This window comes from Myotis daubentonii, chromosome 11 (genome assembly GCF_963259705.1).
Source record: "Myotis daubentonii chromosome 11, mMyoDau2.1, whole genome shotgun sequence".
In the NCBI taxonomy this organism is placed as follows: Eukaryota; Metazoa; Chordata; class Mammalia; order Chiroptera; family Vespertilionidae; genus Myotis; species Myotis daubentonii.
The window spans coordinates 39078113-39101933 of NC_081850.1; the positions used below are offsets into that span (position 1 = coordinate 39078113).

General features: G+C 41.4%; 1 protein-coding gene across 5 annotated transcripts in view; it reads right to left on the reverse strand.

The window, feature by feature from the left end:
- The window catches only part of TRPM3 (transient receptor potential cation channel subfamily M member 3), a 713055-nt gene that overhangs the window by 86744 nt on the left and 602490 nt on the right, over nucleotides 1-23821 (reverse strand). For 4 of the 5 annotated variants that reach the window (XM_059656891.1, XM_059656887.1, XM_059656892.1 and 1 more), the window contains 9 exons: nucleotides 22279-22379; nucleotides 20763-20897; nucleotides 18022-18072; nucleotides 10767-10802; nucleotides 10470-10610; nucleotides 7594-7623; nucleotides 6383-6672; nucleotides 3889-4117; nucleotides 338-505 (listed from right to left, as the gene is read on the reverse strand). In XM_059656891.1, the coding sequence (XP_059512874.1) occupies nucleotides 338-505; nucleotides 3889-4117; nucleotides 6383-6672; nucleotides 7594-7623; nucleotides 10470-10610; nucleotides 10767-10802; nucleotides 18022-18072; nucleotides 20763-20897; nucleotides 22279-22379 (1181 nt within the window). The remainder of the gene's footprint in view (nucleotides 1-337; nucleotides 506-3888; nucleotides 4118-6382; nucleotides 6673-7593; nucleotides 7624-10469; nucleotides 10611-10766; nucleotides 10803-18021; nucleotides 18073-20762; nucleotides 20898-22278; nucleotides 22380-23821) is intronic. The other variant, XM_059656889.1, reaches the window with a different exon arrangement.

Consider the following 23821-nt stretch of genomic DNA (forward strand, 5'->3'; position numbering starts at 1 on the left):
CAATCTCCTTTCTTTCCTCAAGTGCTGAGGCTGCCACACCACCTGGTTGTTTGTACAGCACTACCTGATGGGGAAATTAAGGGTGCCTTGCTTTTGAATTTCATTGGGTTGTCCTGTACCACTAACCCTGGCTGAAAAATTTCACATCTAATTAGTTGCTATAGTCATATTATTTGTGCATAGAGAGGGCACTTTCATAATACCCGGGTCTCACCACTCAAATGAAAGCACCTGGCGGGAGGCTGACCTCAGGAGTTACGGAATCTGAAGCCATATCAATGGGACACGTGGATGAGGGATTGTCCCCATGGACAATAACTGAGGAGTATTTTCTTACTGTCAGTTCCATATCCTCTTCGTCTTTTTCTTTCGTGGGCTTTTCTGGTTCTTCTGGCTCCTTCTCTTGGAGATGGATTTCCTGGGCCTGAGTCATATAAGGCATGTCATCTTTGTTCTTGAACTCCAAGCTGAGAATTGAAGGAGGAAGTAGAATTCCCAGAATTACCTAAAGTAATAATAATGATAATAATAATAATCACATTTAAGGGATTAAGATTAGAGTGGTTGCTTAGAATCAGAGGGCCTGGGGGTGGTGTGTGTATATGAGTGTGTGTGTGTGTGTGTGTGTGTGTGTGTGTGTGTGTGTGTGTAAATGAGTGTTGTGTGTGCCCCAAGGGAGGACCTGCATATTTGAATAACTATGTATATTAATGCTACAAGAGTCATTTGTGCCAACCTGGGAACTGTTATGCACCATGTAGGGCATTTTTACAATAAGCTTCTTTGCCGTAAACATCTTTACCGCATTTTTGCTGTTAAACTAATTGGCTGTAAAGCAATTTTGCCATAAAAAATAAAGTAACCGGTCAACAGTTTGGGTTGACAGTGTACTCCCATTTTTATATTACATAAATCTTAGCCCTCATATTGGTCTATACCAGTGGTTCTCAACCTTCTGGCCCTTTAAATACAGTTCCTCATGTTGTGACCCAGCCATAAAATTATTTTTGTTGCTACTTCATAACTGTAATGTTGCTACTGTTATGAATCATAATGTAAATATCTGATATGCAGGATGGTCTTAGGAGACCCCTATGAAAGGGTTGTTCGATTGCCAAAGGGGTCGCGACCCACAGGTTGAGAAACGCTGGCCTATACAGTGACGACTAGACATGGAGATCTTAAAATAGTGAATGATAACTATGTATATCAACTTGGTAGAAAATATGGTGACAAAGTTACTGAAAGTGTGAAATAAGAAAGCATAAAGCCAGATTTCATACTATACTAGAATATGATCACTGACATATCAGTTTGCAAATCCTTTGGTGATTCGAAGGTGGGGAGTTGAACCCATATTTCTCATAGAACTTTGGAATGTCTATTAACAGACATGCGACAATATGCCAAGAATAAAAACAATAGGTAAGCAACTCAGCTCAAAAGAGGAGACAGATCAATATGCAATGAATGTATAAGTGCTTAAGTACAACCCACAAAATAAAACCGGTTACTTGCACAGTATTATCATGAATCTACACATGTTTTAAATGAATTCGGATATTTTGTATTTCATAATAGTCTTCTTAATTTTGTGATGAAAAATGGATTTCATTATGTCCTTTTTAATGCCCCTTTTTATTTTATTTATTTTTCTTTCTTTTATTTTATTTATTTTTCTTTCTTGTATTTTATTTTTCCACCAACATTTATCCCCCCATACACTCTTTCATCTCCAAATGCCCCCTCCCCCTCTCCCACATCCCCTCTTTCCATAATCACCACACTATTGTCTGTGTCCATGAGTTCCTTCTCTTTTTTTCTTTTTTGCTCAATCTCTCCACCGCCCCCCAAGCCTCCCCCCACCCACCCACCAAAGCTGTCTGCCTGCTCTCTATCTATGAGTCTGTTAATTTTTAAAATTTTATCTTATACAGAAAAATTGCCTTATGGCAAATTAGTTTTGTGGCAAACATGTTTGTGGCAAAAGCAGCTCATTGCAAAAATGCCTAGAACCGTTGTGCACAGTAGCTCAACGGGAATTTTGGAGAAACAAAGCATCTTACCAAAATATATATTACCCAATTAAACTCACTTTGCATGGGGGAAACTGAGGAAAGAGAGAGCGCCTACCCAAGGCAAAAGTGGGAAAGAACTGAGTTTCCCATTTAGCCATTAAACAGCACTTGATTGGTGAAATCAATTCATATGTATATCCATTGGCATTTATTTGCTAGTGTGTCAGTTGGAGTTGATTGTGTCATCTGATTATCTCTAAAAAATGCTGTCCTAAGTTGACCTTGAGAAAGTCCATGTAGGAAAGCATTTTATTCATTATAGAGCTTCCCCTGTCATCTACTACCATCCCACAGAAGCACACACAAACACACACCAGCGGGCTCTGTATTCACTACGAGAAGCCCCTATTCAAACACAGGGTCCCGCACTGTATTTCTCTCATGTCTAAACAACATGCTTAAGTCTCTATGTGATGATATTGAATCCACGGGCCTTTTTCACAAGAAGCAACCTCATTCTCGGTTTGCCAGGGCAATGCATTTCTGAGTGATAGTACTGACATCTGACTTGTGTTCCCTAAATCTCCCACCTCTTCCCTAATCCTAAAATGGTTCTATTGCACAAGGTTCCAGAATATGAACCGAGGTGAGGGGCAAAGAAGATCCTGGAGGGTAAGTTAAAATAATTCTCAAATAACAAGTAAAGGACAGCCCATGCTCGAATGCCTGCAGGGACTCTGGAGCAGCTAAGGGAAAAGGGAGAGCAATGGCCCTGAACTCAGGGTGCCTGGCAGGCTGGGCAAGCTCAGGTGGCCTGCTGGCAGCCTTCAGGGGACATGACACCCTGTCCTTGGAGCTGACAGCCAGGCTTGGCCAAGGTCACCAGCAGCACAGCTAGGGAACACCCATGACCCACTTCATGGCAACCTTCTGTGACTCCTGGCCAAGAGCCCATGGGAGGGTGGAGCAGAGGAGGGGGTGCTGGTTCAGCCAGGGTGGCTTCAGTGATCCCTCTGGTCCCTTCTGCTTTGGGCTGCTCTCAAAGTTACCCAGATCAGGTAGTTCTAGGTAAATATGAGCCTGGTTTCACTGGCAACAACCACAAATTCTAAATAGATGAACTATTTTAACATTCATTTAATCTTCCCCCTCCTATTTTTGCCTTTCTTTTACTTCTTTCAGTTTAATGTTTCCTTTAAAAAACATTAAGAAAACATACAAAGCAAAGCCACACATTATTCTTATACTTCAACCCTAGAGGTAACACTACAATTTACTGTGTATTGTTCCTGTTTTGTTTTGTTTTAAACATCATCTATACAATTGTGACTATACACATATATGCTTTAAAAAAACAAAAATGGTCTCAGGTTACATACATGATGATCTGCAACTTTGTTTTTCTTCATTTAAGAATAGATCAAGATTATCCAGCATTGTCTTTACCTATAAATCTATCTCACTATTATTTCAGTTTAAACAATTTCTCAAGTACAGCTGAATAAGAGCCGATGTCTCTTTTGACCTGGTGTAGAGGAGGCCAGGGTATTCCATCTGCCTCGCAGTGAACAGTTGCCCAGGTAAGCGACTCCTTGTACAGCATAGCTTGTGCCAGAGCACATGGCACTCCTACGGAACCTGACTGAGACTATCACATTTTGGATCTTCTGAAAAATATTAATGTCTAGGCACCATGTCTATTGATTTAGCCTCTACATGAAAACACTACACAGAAGATCCTGATGCAATTGGAGTATAGAGTCACCCTCCTGAGATATGAAAATGCCTAATCCCACTGCATATTCAGCTTGGAAAACTCCAACCAACCCTCTGGTGCTCATAGCCAGTAGGGCCTTCTGGCTGCACTGACCTTGAGGCCTGAGTTCTTGCGCATCCGGAGCCGGCCCATCCACATGTCTGTGAGCAACATCTGGCTGCATGTGTGTGCGATGAAGTCACGGTGCTTGGCAGCCACCGCGAGCTGCAGGCATGTGGCGTTGCTCCAGTTCTTTAGCTCATATGTCAGGAGCTTCATGGCCAGTTGCTCATCCTGCTTGTAGGACTGGTCCAGGAGCTCCACAGCCAGCTGGCCAAAGTCCCTGAAAAAGAGAATGTGAAGGACCATCTTTTAGCCACCTTGGAGACGTAGCTGATGAAAGTGGAGACCCATTGGCCAAGCCAAAAAAGGTGGGTTCTGAATGGCCTAGTTGTTTTTTATGGGGTCTAGTCTCTTCATTTATTCATCCAGCCAACATCCATTAAACAGCTATATATGCCAGACACCATGTTTAGAACTAAGAGCGTAAGTCAAACAAGGCATGACCCCTGCACTCAAGGCCCTCAATTCAAGGTGTATGGATGAGGATGGCAGACCAATAAATCAATGATTAGAGTGCAATGTGTCTTCTTCAATGTGATAGACCTCAGTTCAAATCTGAACCTAGCCACAAAGTTGTCATCTTGGACAAGTTACTTTGCCGGGGTCCAACCCCAGCAGGTCCAGGGGTCCCCAAAGGCGTGGACGGAGTCGGCGAAGAAGGAATGACACGGAGACAGCGTTCAGTTGATCAGCAGCCTAGCCAGGATCTCAAGCCAAGTTCTGGTCTCCATCTCCAGAGAAGTTCTGCTTTCATGTTCTCTTGCTAGGTTCTCCAGCCAGGTTCAGTCACCAGGTTCTAGTCAGGCTCTCTTGCCAACCTCTGCAGTCAGGTTCAGTCCAGGATCCCTTGCCATGTTCTCTCCAGCGAAGTTCTTCTGTCTGTAGGTTCTGTGTAGGTTCTGTCTTCTTGGCTCTGTGTTCTAAGTTCTGTCTTCCAAGCCCTGTCTTCTTAGTTCTGTCTCCTGAGTTCTGTGTTCTGAGTTCTGTGAGTTTCTGTCTTGTTACAACTGTATTTATACCAGTTGATTCAATCCTATCAATCTCTATTACAAAGGTTAGGGCGTTTCTTATCTCCATTCCAGGGAGAAAAGATTATGTAGTTTAAGCATGATTGTTCGTAGTTAAAGGGATTAATTACCCGCCTGGCACTTAGTTGAGGGGTTTTATTCCCTCCCTAACTTCAGGGGAAAATCCCTACCTGGGGATTCAACCTTTCTCGGAGAGGTGACCTTGGTTAAAACGCAGCGCCAAGAAGGTGAGCAAACACATTAAGAACCGTATGCCATATATGCCAGGTCCCTTGAAACAGCAAGGATGGACCGGCTCCCGGCATTACTTAAACTCTACGTCTCCTTTCCTTTATCTGTAAAACATGCCTAACAAGAGGATCTATCTGTTGGGGCAGGGTTCTAGGTGTATTTGCTGTAAGCAGTTTTGTTGCACAACTAATTGGCTGTAAGGCAATTTCACCATAAAAGATAAAATAACGGTGGGTAGTTTGGTTTATATTTGACAGACTGAATTTATTTAAGCTAGTTGTCAGTTTGGTTTCATTTCTCCATGGAGGAGGTTCTCACAGTTACTTCCATTTTTACATTATGTAAATCTTAGCCCTCATAATGGTCTATACAATGATGAGTAGATGTGGTAGTCTTAAAATAGTGGATGTTAAAAACTACTCTTAAAGCCAGATTGCACACTATACTAGAAAATGATAAACATATCGGTTTGCATATCATTCAGTGACCACAGTCATCCTCCCACCCAGCAGAACCAAACGTTCACCAAGCTATGGCAAATATAAAAGAAAAGTATATATAATACTATGAACAAAAGACTTCAAAGACAATGTATTTTCATTTTCTGCAACAGTTTTTAAATTTTGTTAATAATTTTTCATGTTCCATGATGTCATTTTTGTTTTTCATTATTTTATCTCTTATGGCAAAATTGCTTTACAGCTGATTACCTGTGTGCTAAAACTCCTTGCAGCAAACATGCCTACAGTGAAAATACCAGACATGTTGGTGAGGTGGAGAGGATGAAATAAAATCTTCTATAATCTGTTTGTACCTCCATAGCTAGTGCTGTGCACCATAAACAGTGATTCTTTTTAAAAAAGTATTTTTTTTTTTTTTAAATTTCAGAGAGGAAGGGAAGGGGAGAGAGTGATAGAAACATCAATCTTGAGAGAGAATCATTGATTGGCTGCCTCCTGTATGCCCCACACTGGGGATTGAGCCCAGAACTCCGGCATGTGCCCCTACCAGGAACTGAACCCTGACTTCCTGGTTCATAGGTTGATGTTCAACTACTGAGCCATGCCAGCCGGGCAACAGTAATTCTTCATGTCCATCTCTCTGCGCACCACTGGGGTGATACTGCCTTGCCTTCAAGTTTTGGGGATCTTAGACCCTCCATCCATTATTTGGGGCCCACCTTCCCTTTTTGTGCCCTGATGACCCCATTTTCTGGGCTGGCCGACCTGGAGTTGTGGTTCAGCTCCTGGGAGATGTCATCGACCATGTCGTTCTCGGAAGCCTCATGAGCCATGGCCTTGCAGAGCTTGCAGGCCACCAGGGCCTTGGCCATGGCCTCCTCGCCGTGCTGCCAGAAGAACAAGGCCATTTTCTGCCGCTTCATCAGGACGGCCCACACCATCAGCTCGTGAAAAGGGAAAGGAAAGTGGTTGATCTCAGGGTCGTCCAAGTCAATGTCTACCTCTTCTTCACGTTTCTTGGTTGTTTTTCTTCCTCTCCTCAAGGGAACGTCATCCTGTAATTTTAGGGTGAAAAAAAAATAGAGGTAGAGTTAGAAATGAACCAATGAAATTCAGTCAACAGTTATTGTATATTTACTACTGGTCCAGCTCTGACAGATGCATAAATGAACTACTGGCACACCTCATTTGATTGTGTTTCACTTTATTGCTCTTCCCAGATGTTGCATTTTCTACACATTGAAGGCAAAAAGATCATGACTTGCTTTATTGCGGTGGTCTGGAACCGAACCCGCAATATCTCTGAGGTATGCCTGTATCCTCTCCTAGCTCCAATCCTAAAAGAATGCTCAAGCTCATATATGTCTAATTTTAAAATGAGCTAGAAGAGCATGAGCACAGTCCTATGGGAACATGTCATTGTTATACTTTAAATTAAAAAAAGTACGTTCAATGGGCCATTTTCTTTTCTTTTCACTTTTGTCCTTTTCCCCCTCTGCAGGCAGGGTTATTTGTCATGCATGATGGACAGCACTACCCTTTTCTCTCAAAGGACAAGGACTTTCATTTGCATACAACAATAACCACATTAACAAAAGATGAGAGGAAGGTAACCTCTCCAGTTTCTGCACACCTCATTAGGTGCATTTGTGAAGTCTTTCTGGCCTTTGGATTTGTTGGCCATTTGTAAACACCCATGAATAGATTTTGCTTACTGGAATATATATGCTCCTTGGTTTTCAAGTTAGAATTTCAAATAGGACTTATTTCCTTGTTTGCAATGCTAATTAATATAACCTCCATGGTGAAATTTTCAAAGCTACTGTGATCTGTCCCCTCACCACTGGGAAAAATGTCACTTCCTCATTGCAGATTCATATACTAATCCTTACCACTGAAATGAACTTATGTATATATTTCAAATGTGTAACAAAGAGATTAAATAATTGACACTAATAATTTGAGCAAACACTTACCTCCATTCCCAATAGTTTCAAGGCTTTGGGCTGTGAAAAAATTAATGCACAATGTTAGATATTTCTTTACAGATGTAAGAAAAGGATCCTACTTTATCTCAAACAGGTAATGAAACAATTCCATTTACCATATAGCATCTATCTATTTCAATAAAAAACATTACAAAGGGAACCTATTGATAGAAATTCTTAGAGAATTAGGGATTTAATGAGTTTGGGTGAATCACAGAAAATTAGGAAACTGGACAGGCATAATGCGATTGCCTTTTGTGGACCAAAATTTCTTCCATCTTCCTAAAACTGTCCTGCTCGTCATCTCCATGACTTCAAGCACTTACGTGCATGATGAAACATTCAATCAAAGCAGGTGTTTCTCAAACCACTGATGACCTCTATTCCCAGAAGACTTGAGATATTATTCATAAATATATGTGTAGATGCTTCATGCTGACCATCTCTCTATGCTGCTGTCCGGTAGATCAAGGGTGAGTGGGGCCAGAGGGACATGTGTTGATGGCACTTAATGGCATGGAAAGTATCAGCACAAACAGAAGCATCATTGCTCATGCTGGGAATGTGCAAAACAGGCACACACCGAGACGGACAGAGAAGACAACTCAGCAAAGTGCAGAACTTGATTTATATTTAACAAGGGGAGATACAAAATTACATTCCAGGGGTCAGAAATTCCAATTCCACGTTGCAAGTATTACAGAAGGGTCGGGTACCATCTTGAAAGTTCTTTAAGTAAATAGTAAGGTTATAGCACTTATGGTTCCTCCAAATTTTATTCGACCATTCAAATCAGAATAGCTTGAACTTGTCTCTCCCCCTTTCTTTCTCTTTTAGCTGTTATAATGACCACCAGTTTAAAATTTTTGATTTTTAAAAATTAATACTTTTTGGTGTTTTCAAAGGTCTCTTCTAGCACCACAAAATACTAGAATAATCAGAAGATAAGGTTTGGTAAAAATAAAAAATTATGCCTGCCACCAGCTATAGCAGCAGTTCTCAAAATGTTGTCCTAGGACCATGCGACCCTTTTGGGGGTGGAGGTCTTTTCTGAGACCCTTCCAGGGGTCTGTGAAGTCAAAGCTATTTTCATCATAACACTAAGATGTGTTAATATTTGCACTGATGATATAAAAGCAACGATCGGTAAAATTGCTGGGTACCTTGGCAAGAATGAAGGCAGTGGTACTAGGCTTTACTAGTTGTCATTAGAGTTCACTGTTATACACTTGAAGTTTCAAACAAAACAAAACAGTTGCACTTACGAATGTGCTTGATGAGCCCTGGCTGGTGTGGCTCATTGGACAGAGATGAGGCCTGTGCACTGAAGGGTCGCCAGTTTGATTTTTCAGTGGGTTACAGTGAGTGTTTGGGAGGCAACCAATTGATGTGTCTCTCTCACATTGATGTTCCTCTCTCTCTCTTTCTCCCTCCCTTCCACTTTCTCTAAAAATCAATGGAACGAAACAACAACAAAAGAATGTGCTTGATGAGGACTAAAACATTATTACGTGCATTCAATTTCTACTCTTGCTGGTAAAAAATGGGATGAGGGGTGAAATGGGAAGTGGCAGAAAGCACTGCTGCTACATACTGAACTAGGATGGGTGTCCTGAGGGAGAACACTCATGGGGTTGTTTGGGCTGAATTATGGCCACTTTGTGTCATGAACTATCTGTGTGAAGAAATGACTGGTAGACAATTAGGGTTTCTTAGACCTGGATGGCAGACGTTTTGGAAATGAACGAAGTAGGACTGTCATTTCAAGGAAAACAACTCGCAATATTGGTCGTTAGTGACAAAATTCAAACTTTCAAGCAGATAATAGAATCTTGGAAAACCCACCCCTTGACCTTGACAGTTTTTCAGTAAAGACTTTTCTGATGAGAATGAAGGTGAATGCAAGTTTTTGAAATTGTATAATAAACTGTGTCAACAGTTAGAAGATTAGAATATAAATCAACAAACCAATATTTTACAATGACCAATCTATGATGTTAAAAGATCCATACAAACTGCAGTTTGGATTTTATTAGGAAAAGTTCACTGACATGGTTTCAGATTTCATGTTGCAAACGAATCTTCAAGAAATTGCCACTTGAATTTTATGAAATATCAAAAAAGAATAGCTACAATTATCACTAAAGATTACTTTTTCCTTAGTTTGAAACATTTGTCATATTTGTCACATATTTGTGCGAGGGCAGATTTTCTTCATATATTTTAACCAAAACAATGTCTTGTAACAGACTGACTACAGAAGTAGATATGAGAATCTAACTATCTTCTGTTAAGTCAAACATTACAGAATTTTGCAAAAAATGTAAAACTATGCTACTCATCACTGATTTTTGTTTTGAAAACAGTTGTTTTTCATAAACATGCTCTTTATGTTAATATGTAATGAATGAACTTCTTATGGTCATCTTAAGATGAATTAATAAATAATTATTTTTTAATGTTTCAACTTTAATTTCCAGCATGATAAATATTGATAGAACCCAATGTAGATGAAAAAGCTTTTGGGAGTCCTCAGTAATTTTTAAGGGCATAAATAGATCCCTACCAAAAACCTTGAAAATTGCTGTGGTAGATATTAAGATTCATTTGAATTTCATTGCTATTCTCTGATCATTAAGGCTCACTCTCAGTGTGTTTCTGATTTGAATTGGACCTAGGGAAAGAATACATCCCCCCCCCCCTCGCCTTTTATAAAAACAGATTTGATGGTGGAGGGAAGAAGAGGTGGGGCAATTGCCTTCTCATCTCATCTCCCACTAAGAGAGAAGGAAGCCACACCGTGAATCGGTAGCACCCTAGTCCACCCAGGAGTCCAGGAACCCGAATTTTCCCGCAAGGCTCACCCTCTTGGGGCCGAAGAGATTGTGGTAGAGCGTCCGGAAGCGCTTGCGCGTGTAGTTGCAGCGATAAGCTCCGCCCATCAGGTATTCTATCACCAGGCCGATGTCGATCAGGCTGATTCTGTAGTCAGGCGGCAGGTTCCCCTGTGAGGGAAAAATGAAAAACAAACAGAGCCAAAGGACAGCGTGATTTACTAGGGATTCGATCCCATGTGTTCTGTAACTATTTTAGAGTAAAAAAAAAAAATTAATTAAAAAAGAAACATATGAATGAATTATTATGCTGGTTAATTAATTCACCTTAAAATAGATCCAACCGAAACCTGGATATTCTCGCTTGGAAAGAAGACATACGTTAAATAAGAAGATGCAGTAATCGTCGGCAATAACAGAAAATCAAAATATTTATTCGAGTCTTCAGCTGAGGAGAAAAACACACCAGCGTAGCAGAAAGAAACACAAGGCTAGACATGGCAAATGCTACGGCTCCCAGACACTAGGAACTAGGTTCCCCAGCTGTCCCCAGGCCCCTGGCTGCTCTGCCTCAGACCCAGGCCTGTTACCACCCTTTGCTGATCATTTATTTCTTCACACTCACTAAATGAAGACTCCTTCCAGAGGGGATTGGTATTGCCAGGGCTTGCATCAGGTGGGGCATACTTAGAGCTCAGACAGCCTTTAATACCAAATTTCTGTTTAACAATGAACACTTGGCTCCTTTCCATACAAGGAGATCAGGATGGCTGTCAGATGAAGTCATTTATGAACGTCTCTTGTGTTGAAAGAGAAAGCAGGGAGAGCCTTATAATATTCATTGTTTTATTTATTGTTGTATTCCTAGTGCCTTTTATAGTGCCAGATGTGTGGTTGGCATTCGAAATGCTTTTTATTGAAAATATGAATGAGTAAAATAGTGAAATTAACTGATGTGGTAGGATCAATCTCTCTGGTTGTGTGTGTGTGTGTGTGTGTGTGTGCATTATGTTCTCAGTAAGAGAACTAACTAGCCACAGTGTGCGAATCACCTCTGTTTGGGAAAGTCTCGGTTTACTGCAGAAATCTGTATGGGCAGGAATGAATGGATAGCAATTGATGCACCAGCCCAAGTGTATGAATCCAAGTGCTGCTCTTTCAGCCTCCTTGCTGCTTGTGGCCTTAGTTCTCAGCCCTGCCCACTGCATTCTACCTCTCCTTTAGCTCGGGATACAAGGCAGGCGTGGGGACCTAATCTGAAAAGGCTGAGCGAAGTGGGACTGTGTGAAGGGCATTCGAGATGAGATGGCAGCACTTTAAGGCACACAACCCCTCCCATCCCTGACTTGGGCTCATCAGAACCCATTTCTTTTGCTGAATTGTCCCTTCACAGAAACGGTCTCTCACTCCTCCTGCACTTTCTCAGAATTTCGGGATCTCTTTTGTGTGAAGATTATCTCATCAATCTAAATTGTCAAATTAAGCTATCCTCCGGCTGCTAAGAAAGACCAATTGTCTGGCTTCCTTATGCAAAGCATGGTGAAAATATAACAAAGAGAACATAGACAAGGTTTTATTTGAAGATCATAACTTCTCAGGTATTGCCCTTTCCATAAACATTAAGCTGATTTAAAAGAGATTACCCATGCGATGATTTTTCTCCATTATTTTGGGATAGGTTAACAAGGCTGCAGTTTCTGTGAGGCCTGGCTCTACCAGATTGTTAAGCACCTCTGTTATTTCAAAGGTAGAAGAGCCCCAGAGCCTGGCCACCCCCGAGTCAGCCTCCTCTCCATGCCTTTGGCTCCATGAAGGGTGCCCTCCAGAGGAAGCCCGCCCTGTCTGTTATTTGCTTGGCACTGTGAGGTAGGCAGGGTAAGGCACACTGGCTGGGACTCAACTGCCCTGGGCTTCTGTCTATAGGACAAACCAGCCACTTGCCCTCAACGCCTCAGTTTTCTCACTGAAAAGAGTTGAACTTCCCTGGCCTCTACGGTCTGTAATGTACCAGGTTTTGAAAAAATCCACAGAGGACCTATTATGATGCTATTGAAAGGCAGCTATAGCAAGTCTAGGAACTTGTGCTTATTTTCATCCTTGTAACAATTTTCTAAATTTAAGACGTGGGTAATATCGAGTCTAACACCTATATATTTTCATTTGAGAAATCCATATGGAAGCATTAGTTTGAATTCTAAGAACAAGAATCGATATTGTCTGAAGACCAATATTGAGTAGCAATATTTATACATGTGACATGTCTGTAAGAGTGGGAGTTGTCAGGAAGAATAGTTATAATAGTAAAATTCTAAATAAATAAAATTTAAGAGGGGCAAAAACCCCATTTTTTTTAAATGACTTCATTCATAAAGGGCTTATAGGTTTATAGACTACCAAAGAAGGTGCTGTGATCTTATTTTCTTTAGAAACTTCTCATATAAAGCTTGATTATTTTAGAGTGATGGATGGTCTGGTCTGAAGCAGGGGAAAGGATTCAAAGAGTATCCTAGGTTCTCCCCAGCTTTTAGTGAAGGCCAGAAAGAAAACGGGCTTTCTGTTTGACCACAAGGCGGCGATGTTCACCTAACCCAAACCAATGCGGGCTCCTTCCTCCTCAGCATTTGCCTGCCCGCTCTGTTTTGTGTAATAGCTGATGTACATGAACACAGAGCAGATTGGAGGATCTGGGGATGGGGAGGGCGTCAGATGCTTTTGTTGAAGTGCTATCTGGAGGAGGGAAAGCTTACTTTACCAAGCAATGCGTTTGAACTCAGTCTGCAAGACTGCAGCTGTTTCTTTCCAGAGGCTTATGGAAGCAGAGAAATTAAGGGGAATTAGTTTCACAGTTTTTACTGGGAAGAGAGGAAACCTTTTGGGGAAGAAGAGATAGATTTAATAAAATGAGTAAAACTGCCATAACTGTGTCCTGGGTGAACGCTGAAGGGGACGGCAGCATTGGTGCCTGTCTGGGCCGATGGCCTTGGGTACCTGGGACTGCAGGGGTAACATGTGCAGAGAACAGCAGCAAGAGGGTCCCACCGTGGAAATAGCACTGGGCTGGACTGAGGGCATGGCTAGATCACACCCTTTCTCTGTACCTCAGTTTACACTTGGAAAACATGCAGTTTGGACCCAGTTATTTTTACAGTCTTGTCTGTTTCTCAAGGTCTGACTACCAGCTGGCAGGCTGCTCTTATTTCTATGCTGCCAGGTCACTGGACAAAGACTCTTATCCCAGCTTCCAGGTTGATGTAGCTTCCACGAATTCCCTGAGGTTTGGTTAGTGGAGCTGGGGGCTTAGAGACCAGGGGTGGTAAAGGGGCAGACAGGGGTGGGGTTGTGCTCTTCATATCCACCTCCTCTGGACAAAAGCAGAGAAAGTGCACGGCACCTCACATGCCACAGGTAATATCCAAAAACCTTCTGGAGGAGTCTTCCTTTGCTGGGGTCCTTTTCAGGTAGGAGGTCAACAACGTCACTGGTGTGACACTCCGCCTTCTGCCTGCCGTTTCTGGTATTTACCCTCCCCTTTTTGGCAATGACTTTGGTAACTGGCAAAGCCTGAACACCTATCCCCCATTTCATGGGAAGCCACATGATATAAGTAACCTGATCCACAGAATGAAACAGAGAAGCTTGGGTCTGTGGATAGGTACAACGCGATAACTTGAAAACGTCGTCTCCCTTTTTCGTGCTATGAGCTACTGCTACTCGGAAGCTGAGTTTTAACCCATGCCATCCTGAAGGACAGCTGTTCATTCAAAGAATAGTTTACATTCACATAGATCTGCTCTCCTAAATGCACTCTAGTTTTCAGATGTCAGCTTGTGACATCATAACACATTTCTACTGTTTAGGAAACACCTTTTTTGCTTTTCTTGAAACTTAGACTGTTTCCTTCTGATGCATGGAAGGTGTTAATGATAGCTGGTTGTCAGGTTTACCAAGGGAGAATGGGGAAAAGACTATTCTGGTGAAAGTTTATGGAAAAAGAGGGCATTCCCCCAATGTTTGGCGTGGTAATAGGCTGGGCAACTAATCTTATAAAAAGTAAGAATGCTTTTGTAAATTTGTATGAATTTAGATGGGATTATAAAAAGTCCTTTCTTTACCCAAATTGTGTCTGAAAAACTTTTTTTTTCTTAATTCTGTAAAGTTCTGAATCTTGATTCCCATGTGAATGAATTTTAAACTATACTAATTTCACACTACTTCTACATAAACAAATATCATACTCTTTTGGTGGGGAGGGATAGTAGAGGTATTCTGAAGTATTAGCACATTTAATTAAGAAAGAAAAACTACTACTTTAAAACATAGAGGCACAAAATGAGCAGGCAAATAGCTACTAAAATGACAAGTTAGAATTCACGAAAAAGCAGACAGACTGGGCCACTCTGGTTTAATAAGAGAGCATTGGTGCATCCAATGGATTTATGCATGAAAACAGTCCAGGGAACTGGGTTGACTTAAATAATTTTAAATTTCTGATAGATGCTGAATAGCAACTCTTCATCTCATTGCTCCTAGATTGTTCCCTTGGTATAAATAATTTGAAATTTGAAACTAGCATGGGAGCAATTCTCCACATTCAGTTCTGTTGATTTCAAAGGTTAGTTGGACTTGCAAGTGTCATGCTGGTTAACCTATGACGGTCTGATAATTCCTAAATGCATTCCCTGGGTTTGTCAGAGTTACTTACATTTAGTTTACAGACATGTTATCAAGCACGATGTTTAAGGTCCAGAGCGGTGTTCATACTTACGAACAGCATTTTGTATCAGGGCTTATCACTTACTAAGTTTTTTAACCACAGATTAAATCAATCAATATATACACAAAGTCTTATAATCATAAAGCACAAAGTACATACTAATTACTATGGTCCTTAATTTTGACAATTGCTTAAACTGTCCAAGATTTCTTCGCATTTTAAACCTTGTTTTTTGAGAATCTTACTGGCCTAAACTGCTAAAAGTCTTCTGGAACCACCTGAGGAAAATATTAATTTCTCCATCATTTAATTCCTAAAAATACACAAATGCCCTGACTGGTGTGGCTCAGTTGGCTGGGCGCTGTGCTGTGCACTGAAAGGTTACCGGTGCCATTCCTGGTCAGGGCACATGCCTGGCAGGGGGCGTGCAGGAGGCAGCCAATCAATGTTTCACTCTCACATCAATGTTCTTCTCTCTCTCCCTCCCTTGTTCTCTCTAAAAAAATAAAATAAACAAACAGACCCCCATCATTTTCAGTCCCCTTCTTCCCTGTAACATAAAATGGAGACACTTCCAGCTCCTTTGGCTCCATTGTTATTCTTTCCTGCTTTCCAATAGTCCGATGCTCATCTTTATCACAGAAATAAGTGAAGGCTGCATTTCCTGCTCCTGTTTCTTCCCAAAGGAAGAAGCTAAGCATAGACTTTCCGTTTCTTACCACCTATTGGCAATCTCTAGTCCCTGGTAAAAAGATAAATTGTTCCTAAGCCAGTTCAGTACTATCCTGGGTGGTATGTTTTCATTTTTTCCAGTTACTAAGTTAGTAAGTAAATGAATTCTTAGGTAACTATATCCTTGCGCTTTCTCTTGTACATCTTTAGCTAAGAAGTTTAAAAGAATCCTACCTTAAAACTACTGTACATGCCTTTTAATACAAGTGATGTGAGCAAACGCAAGAGGCAGCTACTGGGATTTCCGAAAAGAAACAATGATATTGCGAAGCAGAGTCCAGCAGGGCAGAAAACCTAATAGGAGGGATTTTGATCATTTGTACTCAGTAAGATCTAACTACAAAATCCTTTTGAAAATCATGCGGGACATTGAGAACCTGCATGATGGAAGTGGACTTTGTTTGAAGGTTTGGATTGGCCGATGGCTGGCACTGAGGCACAAAGGTACAGCTGTCCCCTCAGAGAGCCTCACAATACCTTCAGTGACACGGGACAGCTTAAGGTGAGGGGATAATATCTTGTTATTTTGGAAACATCTCAAGACATTTTATTGAATACGAGCAACAAATATCTTGGCAAAGAATACACAATCTCCTGAGATATTCCCCTCTTTTAGTTTCTAGGCAATTTTCAGCCAGAATAATTTAAAAGAAACTGGAAGACCTGAGGGAAAGGGAAATAGGCTTGTTGAGGGCAGGTATGCTATGGCTTGAAGTGGGGTGGACCAACGGAAGATGTGATCGTGGGAAAATGCTTGTCGGGTTGGGTGTACAGACTGCCCAGCATCTGTTTCCCTTGCTTCGAAAGAACAACAGGCTTCACTCACTCACATGGATCAGAAAGGTCCACCTGGTTAATGGGAACATTATAAGCAGACCCAGGGCCTTTGCTTGACCTTTTGAAGGAAAATGAAAAAGTGCCTACAGGACACCTACGGGTCAGTTCTAGCCATCAAAATGCCTATGACATGAAGGAACTGGACTCTATCCTTGACCTTACTTTGTAACTTGCTCTGAGTATGCCTTATGGACTTTGGTGAAGAATTGCTACAAATTGGTAGAGGGGTGTACATGTATGTATGTGTTTGTGTGTGTGTATGTGTAGGGACGGGGGAGTGCCACTATCTATTTTGTTCATTACAGTTAAAGCATCACTTCCTGGGAATGCTGTCTAAGGCTCAGACCAAAGCTATCCCCGAAAGAGATTGTATGGGGCCAAAGAACAAGTTCTCAGGTAAGTTTAAAAATAACTTCCTTGTGTCTCACTCCTCTCATCTATACATGGGACTATTGCTATATAATAACAAAATAATAATAAAAAATTCTACTCCACAGAATTGTTGTCAAGATGAAATGAGCTAAGGTGCCTAGAAAGCGTAGGTTGGTGTCACACACCTCACCTAGCCATCACTAATATCAGGTATTATTATGTTATTATTAATCAAAGTTTCTGAGTTCGAATTCTAGTTCTTCACTGATCACTTAATACAGCTCTTTGCATTTCAGCCTCCTCATCTGTAAAATGGGGATAAATCTATTTGATCCAAACCTACTGGATTCTTTTCCTCATCAAAATCTTAGATGATGAATGTGAAAAACTATACTGGAAAAAATAAAGCGTTAGAAGGATGTATACATATATATGTTTTGGTCTCTGTGGCTCTGAGCCTCGGTATTATTCTACACCCTGCATAATGCTAGATGTGACAGTGATATATTGCATCAGGAGCTAGTACATGAAGATTCCTCTTATAACAGGCTGGACAGCATGGAAACAAACTCCCCAAACAGAGAGGGGCATATGGAAAAATACAGGTAATGGCATAAATCCACCTGGCATGGGGGAAAAGCCTGGAGTTCTACTATCCAAAGCACTCTATTCAACAAAAGCATCCAAAACCATGGAGATTGAAGATAAACCGCAGCTGCATTGTAAGCAGAGATGTCAGAGTTAAAAGACACACACACACACACACACACACACACACACACACACACACTCTGTGCCCTGAAATGAGGGGCGTCTGGCAGGGACAGGAGTGCTCTGGCGGCTCATGCAATGCAAAACAGAGGTGCTTTCTAATCACAGGAAGCAGTCAAGACAGGGCCTCTGACCTGCAGTCGAGAGGGTTCTTACCTTTTTGACATCCCTGACCAAGTGGTACAATGTGTTTGAGGGCCCATGTCTCTGAAAACAATAAAGAAGAATCAAATGGTTTTGCTAGTCGGGCTCTTCGTGGCGAGGCTAGGAGGATCTGGAAGGAAGGGGCTGGCTGGCAAGGGACAGTCGATCAGATGAACCTTGTTGTAGTTGCTCAGTTGTACCTGTCTTTTCTAAAGAAACACACTGGCAGATTTTTGACTTGTGGCTCCTCAAGGAAAAGCATCTGAGGCTCTAGGTTCAAACTCTATAAAGGAAGCCATCACCGCTGTGGACAGCTAAACCAAGACATCACTCAAGGGGCTAGTTTTGCAGCAGGGGGAGGCAAAGGGGCCAGTTTCCCCGCACTGGAAATACACTTTGGCACACTGCCAATCACATCTTGTTTATTACCCACATTGAATGAGAAATTGTGTAAGGGGTTGGTAAACTTCTTTAGTAAAAAGCCAGGTGGTCAATATTTTAGACTATGTGGGGCATAGAGTCTTCATGGCAGCTGTTCAATGGAAGCAGCCAGAGATGATACCTAAACAAAGGACCTTGCCTATGTTTCAGCAAAACTTGATTTGTGGACACAAAAAGAGAGAAAATTTCATATAATTTGAATGTCACAAAATATCATTCCTCTTTTGATTTTTTCAAACACTGAGAATGTAAAAAAAAAAAAAACCTTCTCAGCTCCAGGCCATACAAAAATAGGCAGCAAGCTGGATTTGGCTGTTGGGTGGTAGTTTGCTAAAATCTGGTCTAAAGAAAAGGCCACAGGAAGTCTGGAAAAGAGAGGCCTGGAGAAAAGATATATATTTGCTTAAGGCAGGGGTGGGGAGTGTTGGCCTGTGGGCCGGGGGCTGTATGAGGCTCCCCAAATCACTTGGTCTGGCCTGCCATGGCAACCGCAGGTGGACTCGAAATTCAGGAAATCTAGGAGTCTTTTCTTGGTGACATAAATTTATATTAAGTGAATTAGATTAAGCAAACGATGTTATAAATATCAAAATGGCCCCTGGCAGGTAAAAGGTTTCCCACCTCTGGCTTAAGGAAGAATGAAATGAAATGGTTTGCCACTCCATTGTCTTTCAGGAATAGGCATGCTGGATAAAATATAGGACGCCTAGTTACATTTGAATTCCAGATAGACAGTGAATGATTTCTAATATAAGTATGCCCCATGCAGTATTTGGGACACAATTATACTAAAAATTATTTGTTGTTTGTCTGAAATTTAAATTCAACTGGGCATCCTGTATTATTATTTGCTAAATCTGGTGACCCCATGAAAATATCTCAGACAGTGGTGGCAAACCCTTAAGCATGGCTGAAACACTTTCAAGGACTGAGATCATCCCCCTCTACGGCCTCAATGACCTACTTGCCCACTCAAGCAGACATGCTCATCAGCGCTTTTTCCACTGAGGGATGCAGGATGATAGGGATTAAACATGCAGACTGTGGAGTCAGAATGCCTGGCTCCCCTGCTGTGACCACACGCAAGCTGCCTCACTGTGACTCAGTATTACCATCTCTAAAATGAGGACAACAATTTGTAAAATTTACCTATGAAGCCACCTGGTCCTGAGCTTTTCTTTGTTGGGAGGTTTTTGATTATGAATTCAATCTCCTTACTTGTTATTAATCTCTTCACATTTTAAAGTTCTTTATCATTCAGACTTGGTTGATTGCATATTTCTGCATGTGTCCGTTTCCTCTATGGCTAATCATTGATCTTTTTTGTAGGGATGAAAGGTTGGGCCTCCTATCTTGGTTTATTATTCTTACTGAAAGTCTCAAAAAAAATCTACAGGGAAAACAGAAACCTGGAAACACTCTACTAAACTCATTTCTATTTCCATCAGTGGGAGTAAGATAGAGCCAGAATGGCACCATCTAACACCTAAAACTGGCTGGGAATAGGTCAATAATTTTAATCTCATTAGGTCTGTGGGTGGTGAAATAGAGAAGTGCTGTGACAAATGAAGGGAAGAATAATCTCTAAGAAGCTTTAGGTCAGTACTAGCTTCTTTCTTCACCTAGGAGTTCTGTGACCTTGAATAACTCAATTCACTTTTTGGCCTCTGTTTTCTCATCTGTAAAATGGGGGAGTGCAATTTCTAACATTTTAAACATCACTGGACTTTAGTGAGTAGGAGCTCAGAGCCAATGTACTTAATCCACTGAATACTCCCCAAAGCTTCATAAATAGTAGTTTTTCTTAGGATTACTCCTTGGTATCCCTAGTGAATGAGTTAAAAAATCATTATAAAACAATGACAAATTTTTGGGGGTAACCCCAAGCAAGAGGTTTTTATATTTTATTCATAGCTCTGAGGATAACAAGATGGTGCAGGATAATTAATTTGCCTTCTTTGATGCTTGGAGTGAAATCAATCGTTCTCTGCTGATTGTCTCAAACACCTCTGGCCTTACAAATAAACTATGTTCTAATTTTGTCCTACTTTCGGTGATTTGATGTAAGAATCTGAGAATGTTACCTTTTGGTGATCACATAACTTTCTGCCTTAGGTGCTTACAACTGAGCAGTTAAAACAAGTGGAATCTTGGTGACTCGGTGTTGCTTGTCTACACCGGTGTGAGGGGGCTTTTGTGAAGAATGATCCATGCATTTGGAGGGCAGGAAGGAGACTCACAGGCATGTAGGGGAGCAGGAGAAGGTAAAACAAAAAACGCAGAGAAAGTAAAAAGCCTTAGCTTGGTCCTACCGTATTGTACAATTCCTCTAGTCTGGAGATGGTGAGAAAACGGTGCATGCTTACTCCATTCTCTATGAGTAATTTCACAAAATCCACTCTGTCCAGAACTAGGGCATCCAACATGGCTTGTTCCAAAGACCCCACCTGCAAATCAAGTCACTGAGTTAGCCTGCCCCAGGATCTAGAGATGCAGTTCTTTAGCAGTCACCTGGACAGTTTAGACATGGATGCCTCTGACATCTGGTAAACCTTCAGCACTCCCAAGAGCATGCTAGCAAGACTGGTTCCAACTCTGCTTTTGGGACAGCGACAATCTCTCCTGTGTTTTGGGTCTTATCTTTGAAAACAGAATTCAAGGATTTCTAGTTGCTAAAGCTATAATCTCCTTGAATCTCAAAATCGGCCTCTCTCTCTCGTTCACTCTCTCTCTCCTGAGAAGGTACAGGGGTTTACAAGGCTTTTCCTCCCCTAACTCTCTGACCAAACTTCGGCAGCACCACTGAAGTGCTAAAGTGGGCACCTTGCTGTCTTTGTGTTCATCTTTCTTAGGCTCTGAATTAGACCCTAGCTGGCTTGACAAGAGGGACCCCTGTAAGGAGACTAGAAAGTAGGTTGTTCTATTTTTTTAGTTAAGTGATACCACTGTGCCTTTATCTCACCCATTTCCACAGAGAGACACAACAACTGTTTGGGTCCTTTGGCTTGTTTACTAAGGTTTTATTTAATTCCTTTCACAAAAATTTCTGTGTCCAGACTCCTTGACCAATTTTTCCATAGCAGCAATGCCCTCGTGGCACTAAATGAAGACAGGGACTCCATCCTAGGCAGACGCTCAGGGAAAAGGAAGGGTTAAAAAAGACCCGTACAGTCATTCCAGGCACAGAAGTAAAAATTCCAGGCACAGAAGTATGCTGGTTACCTCCTGGGGATACATGCATACATCACCCAATGGCCGATTTTCCAAGTTTTTATTTTTGGTAGAGTCAATTGGGGGCAACAAACTAGGAACAGTTATATAAAGCGTTGATTCCCTCTGTGCTGTGCTTGGGAATAGGGAGGACCGGTGCTCAGCCACCAGGACCAGATGGCACCGGCATGGGGAAGCCTGCTAATTCTGCATCCTGAGGTGCGACCCAGCCATACACCAGCACAGGTTGCCGCTACTTGGAAGCAGCAACCTCAAAGGAAACCAGAAACAAATTGCTAACTACAACTGCTAATTCCTTCCTGTATTTTAATTGCTGCAATTTTGTATTAGGTCTATATTTTTAGACATTTAAAATAAATAGCATCATTTGCTGCTGAAAGTTGCTATCAAAGGCCTTCAGAAAGATGGGAGATGTTGGGAACGTTTTTTGAGTTGTGCTTAGTCACATGTTCCACCAGGTGGCAGTGGTTTCCTAACTCATTTACATCCTAAAGAAAAGGCAGCAGTTTCCCCAGTTGCTCTCAGAGGCTCCTTAAATGAACACCCTTGCCCAAGCAAGAGGTGGGCTTTCCAGGGGTGACAACATATATACTCTACCGGCCACTGTTGCCCATAAATAAAGATCTGGCTGCGAGCGATGTCGACTCGGTTCCAGGCTAAGGCCAAGCTCAGTTGGTCCGGGGCAGAGGCATTGGCTCCTGTAGACAAGTAAGAGGAAAGAGGGGGAGAGAGAAAACAATGATGAGCTTATTATACCAAGACGACCCACTCCCTTACTCTCTCATCAATACCCCTCTTCTGAAAAGCGGATTCAGTTGTACAGTAGGGTTTCTCCAAACTCGGCACTATTGACATTTTATTGTGGGGGCTATCGTGTAATTGTGGAATAATTAGCAGCATCTTTGGACTCAACCCATTAGATGCCAATAGCACCTCTTTTTAAAGTCACTACCATCAACAATGTCTCTATACATTGCTAAATTCCCCCAGGAGCGAAGGGACACAAATCAGCCGTTAAGAACTACTGCTTGACAGTCCCTTTTTAAAAAAGTTAGCGTAGTTGATATACAACATTATATTAGTTTCAGGTGTACAATATAGTGATTTGACATTATTATACCTTACAATGTGATGACCCCACGAATTCTAGTCATCATCTGTCACTGTACAAACTTATGACAATATTTTTTTTTTTTGCTTAAAGTATTACAAAGGGTATTACATATGTGTCCTTTTTTCCCCCCTGTCCTTGACAGTCCCCTAGCCTCCCCTACCCCCCAGTGTCTTATGTCCATTGGTTATGCTTATATGCATGCATACAAGTCCTTTGGTTGATCTCTTACCCCCCTTCCTCCTGTCCCCCAACCCTCCCCGGCCTTCCCGCTGCAGTTTGACAATCTGTTTGAGGCAGCTCTGCCTCTGTATCTATTATTGTTCAAAAGTTTATAATGGTCTCTATTATCCATGAATGAGTGAGATCATGTGGTATTTTTCCTTCATTGACTGGCTTATTTCACTTAGCATAATGCTCTCCAGTTCCATCCATGCCGTTGCAAATGGTAAGAGTTCCTTCCTTTTTACAGCAAACAATATTATTGACTATATTATCTTTTATATTTTTCAAACTTCTTTCCCCATTGGTCTCTGTTTCTATTTTTTGTTTGTTTTGTTCCACATGTAAGTGAAAACATGGTATTTGTCTTTTTCTGCCTGACTGATTTCACTTAAGCATAATACACTCTATGCCCATCCATGTTGTCACAAATGACAAGATTTCATTTTTTTATTGCTGCATAATGTTATTATATATATGTACCACATCTTCTTTATCCATTCATCTATGGATGGACACCTAGGATGCATCCATATCTTGGCTATTGTAAGTAATGCTGCAATGAACATAGGGGTGCATATATCTTTTTGAATTAGTGTTATGTTTTCTTTGGATAAATACTCAGAAGTGGAATTGCTATGTTGTGTGGTAAATCTCTTTTTAGTTTTTTGAGAAATCTTCAGACTGTTTTCCACAGTGGCTGCATCAGTTTACATTCCTACCAACAGAGCAAAAGGGTTCCCTTTATTCCACATCCTCACCAACACCTGTTATTTGTTTACTTTTTTTTTATGATAGCCATTCTCA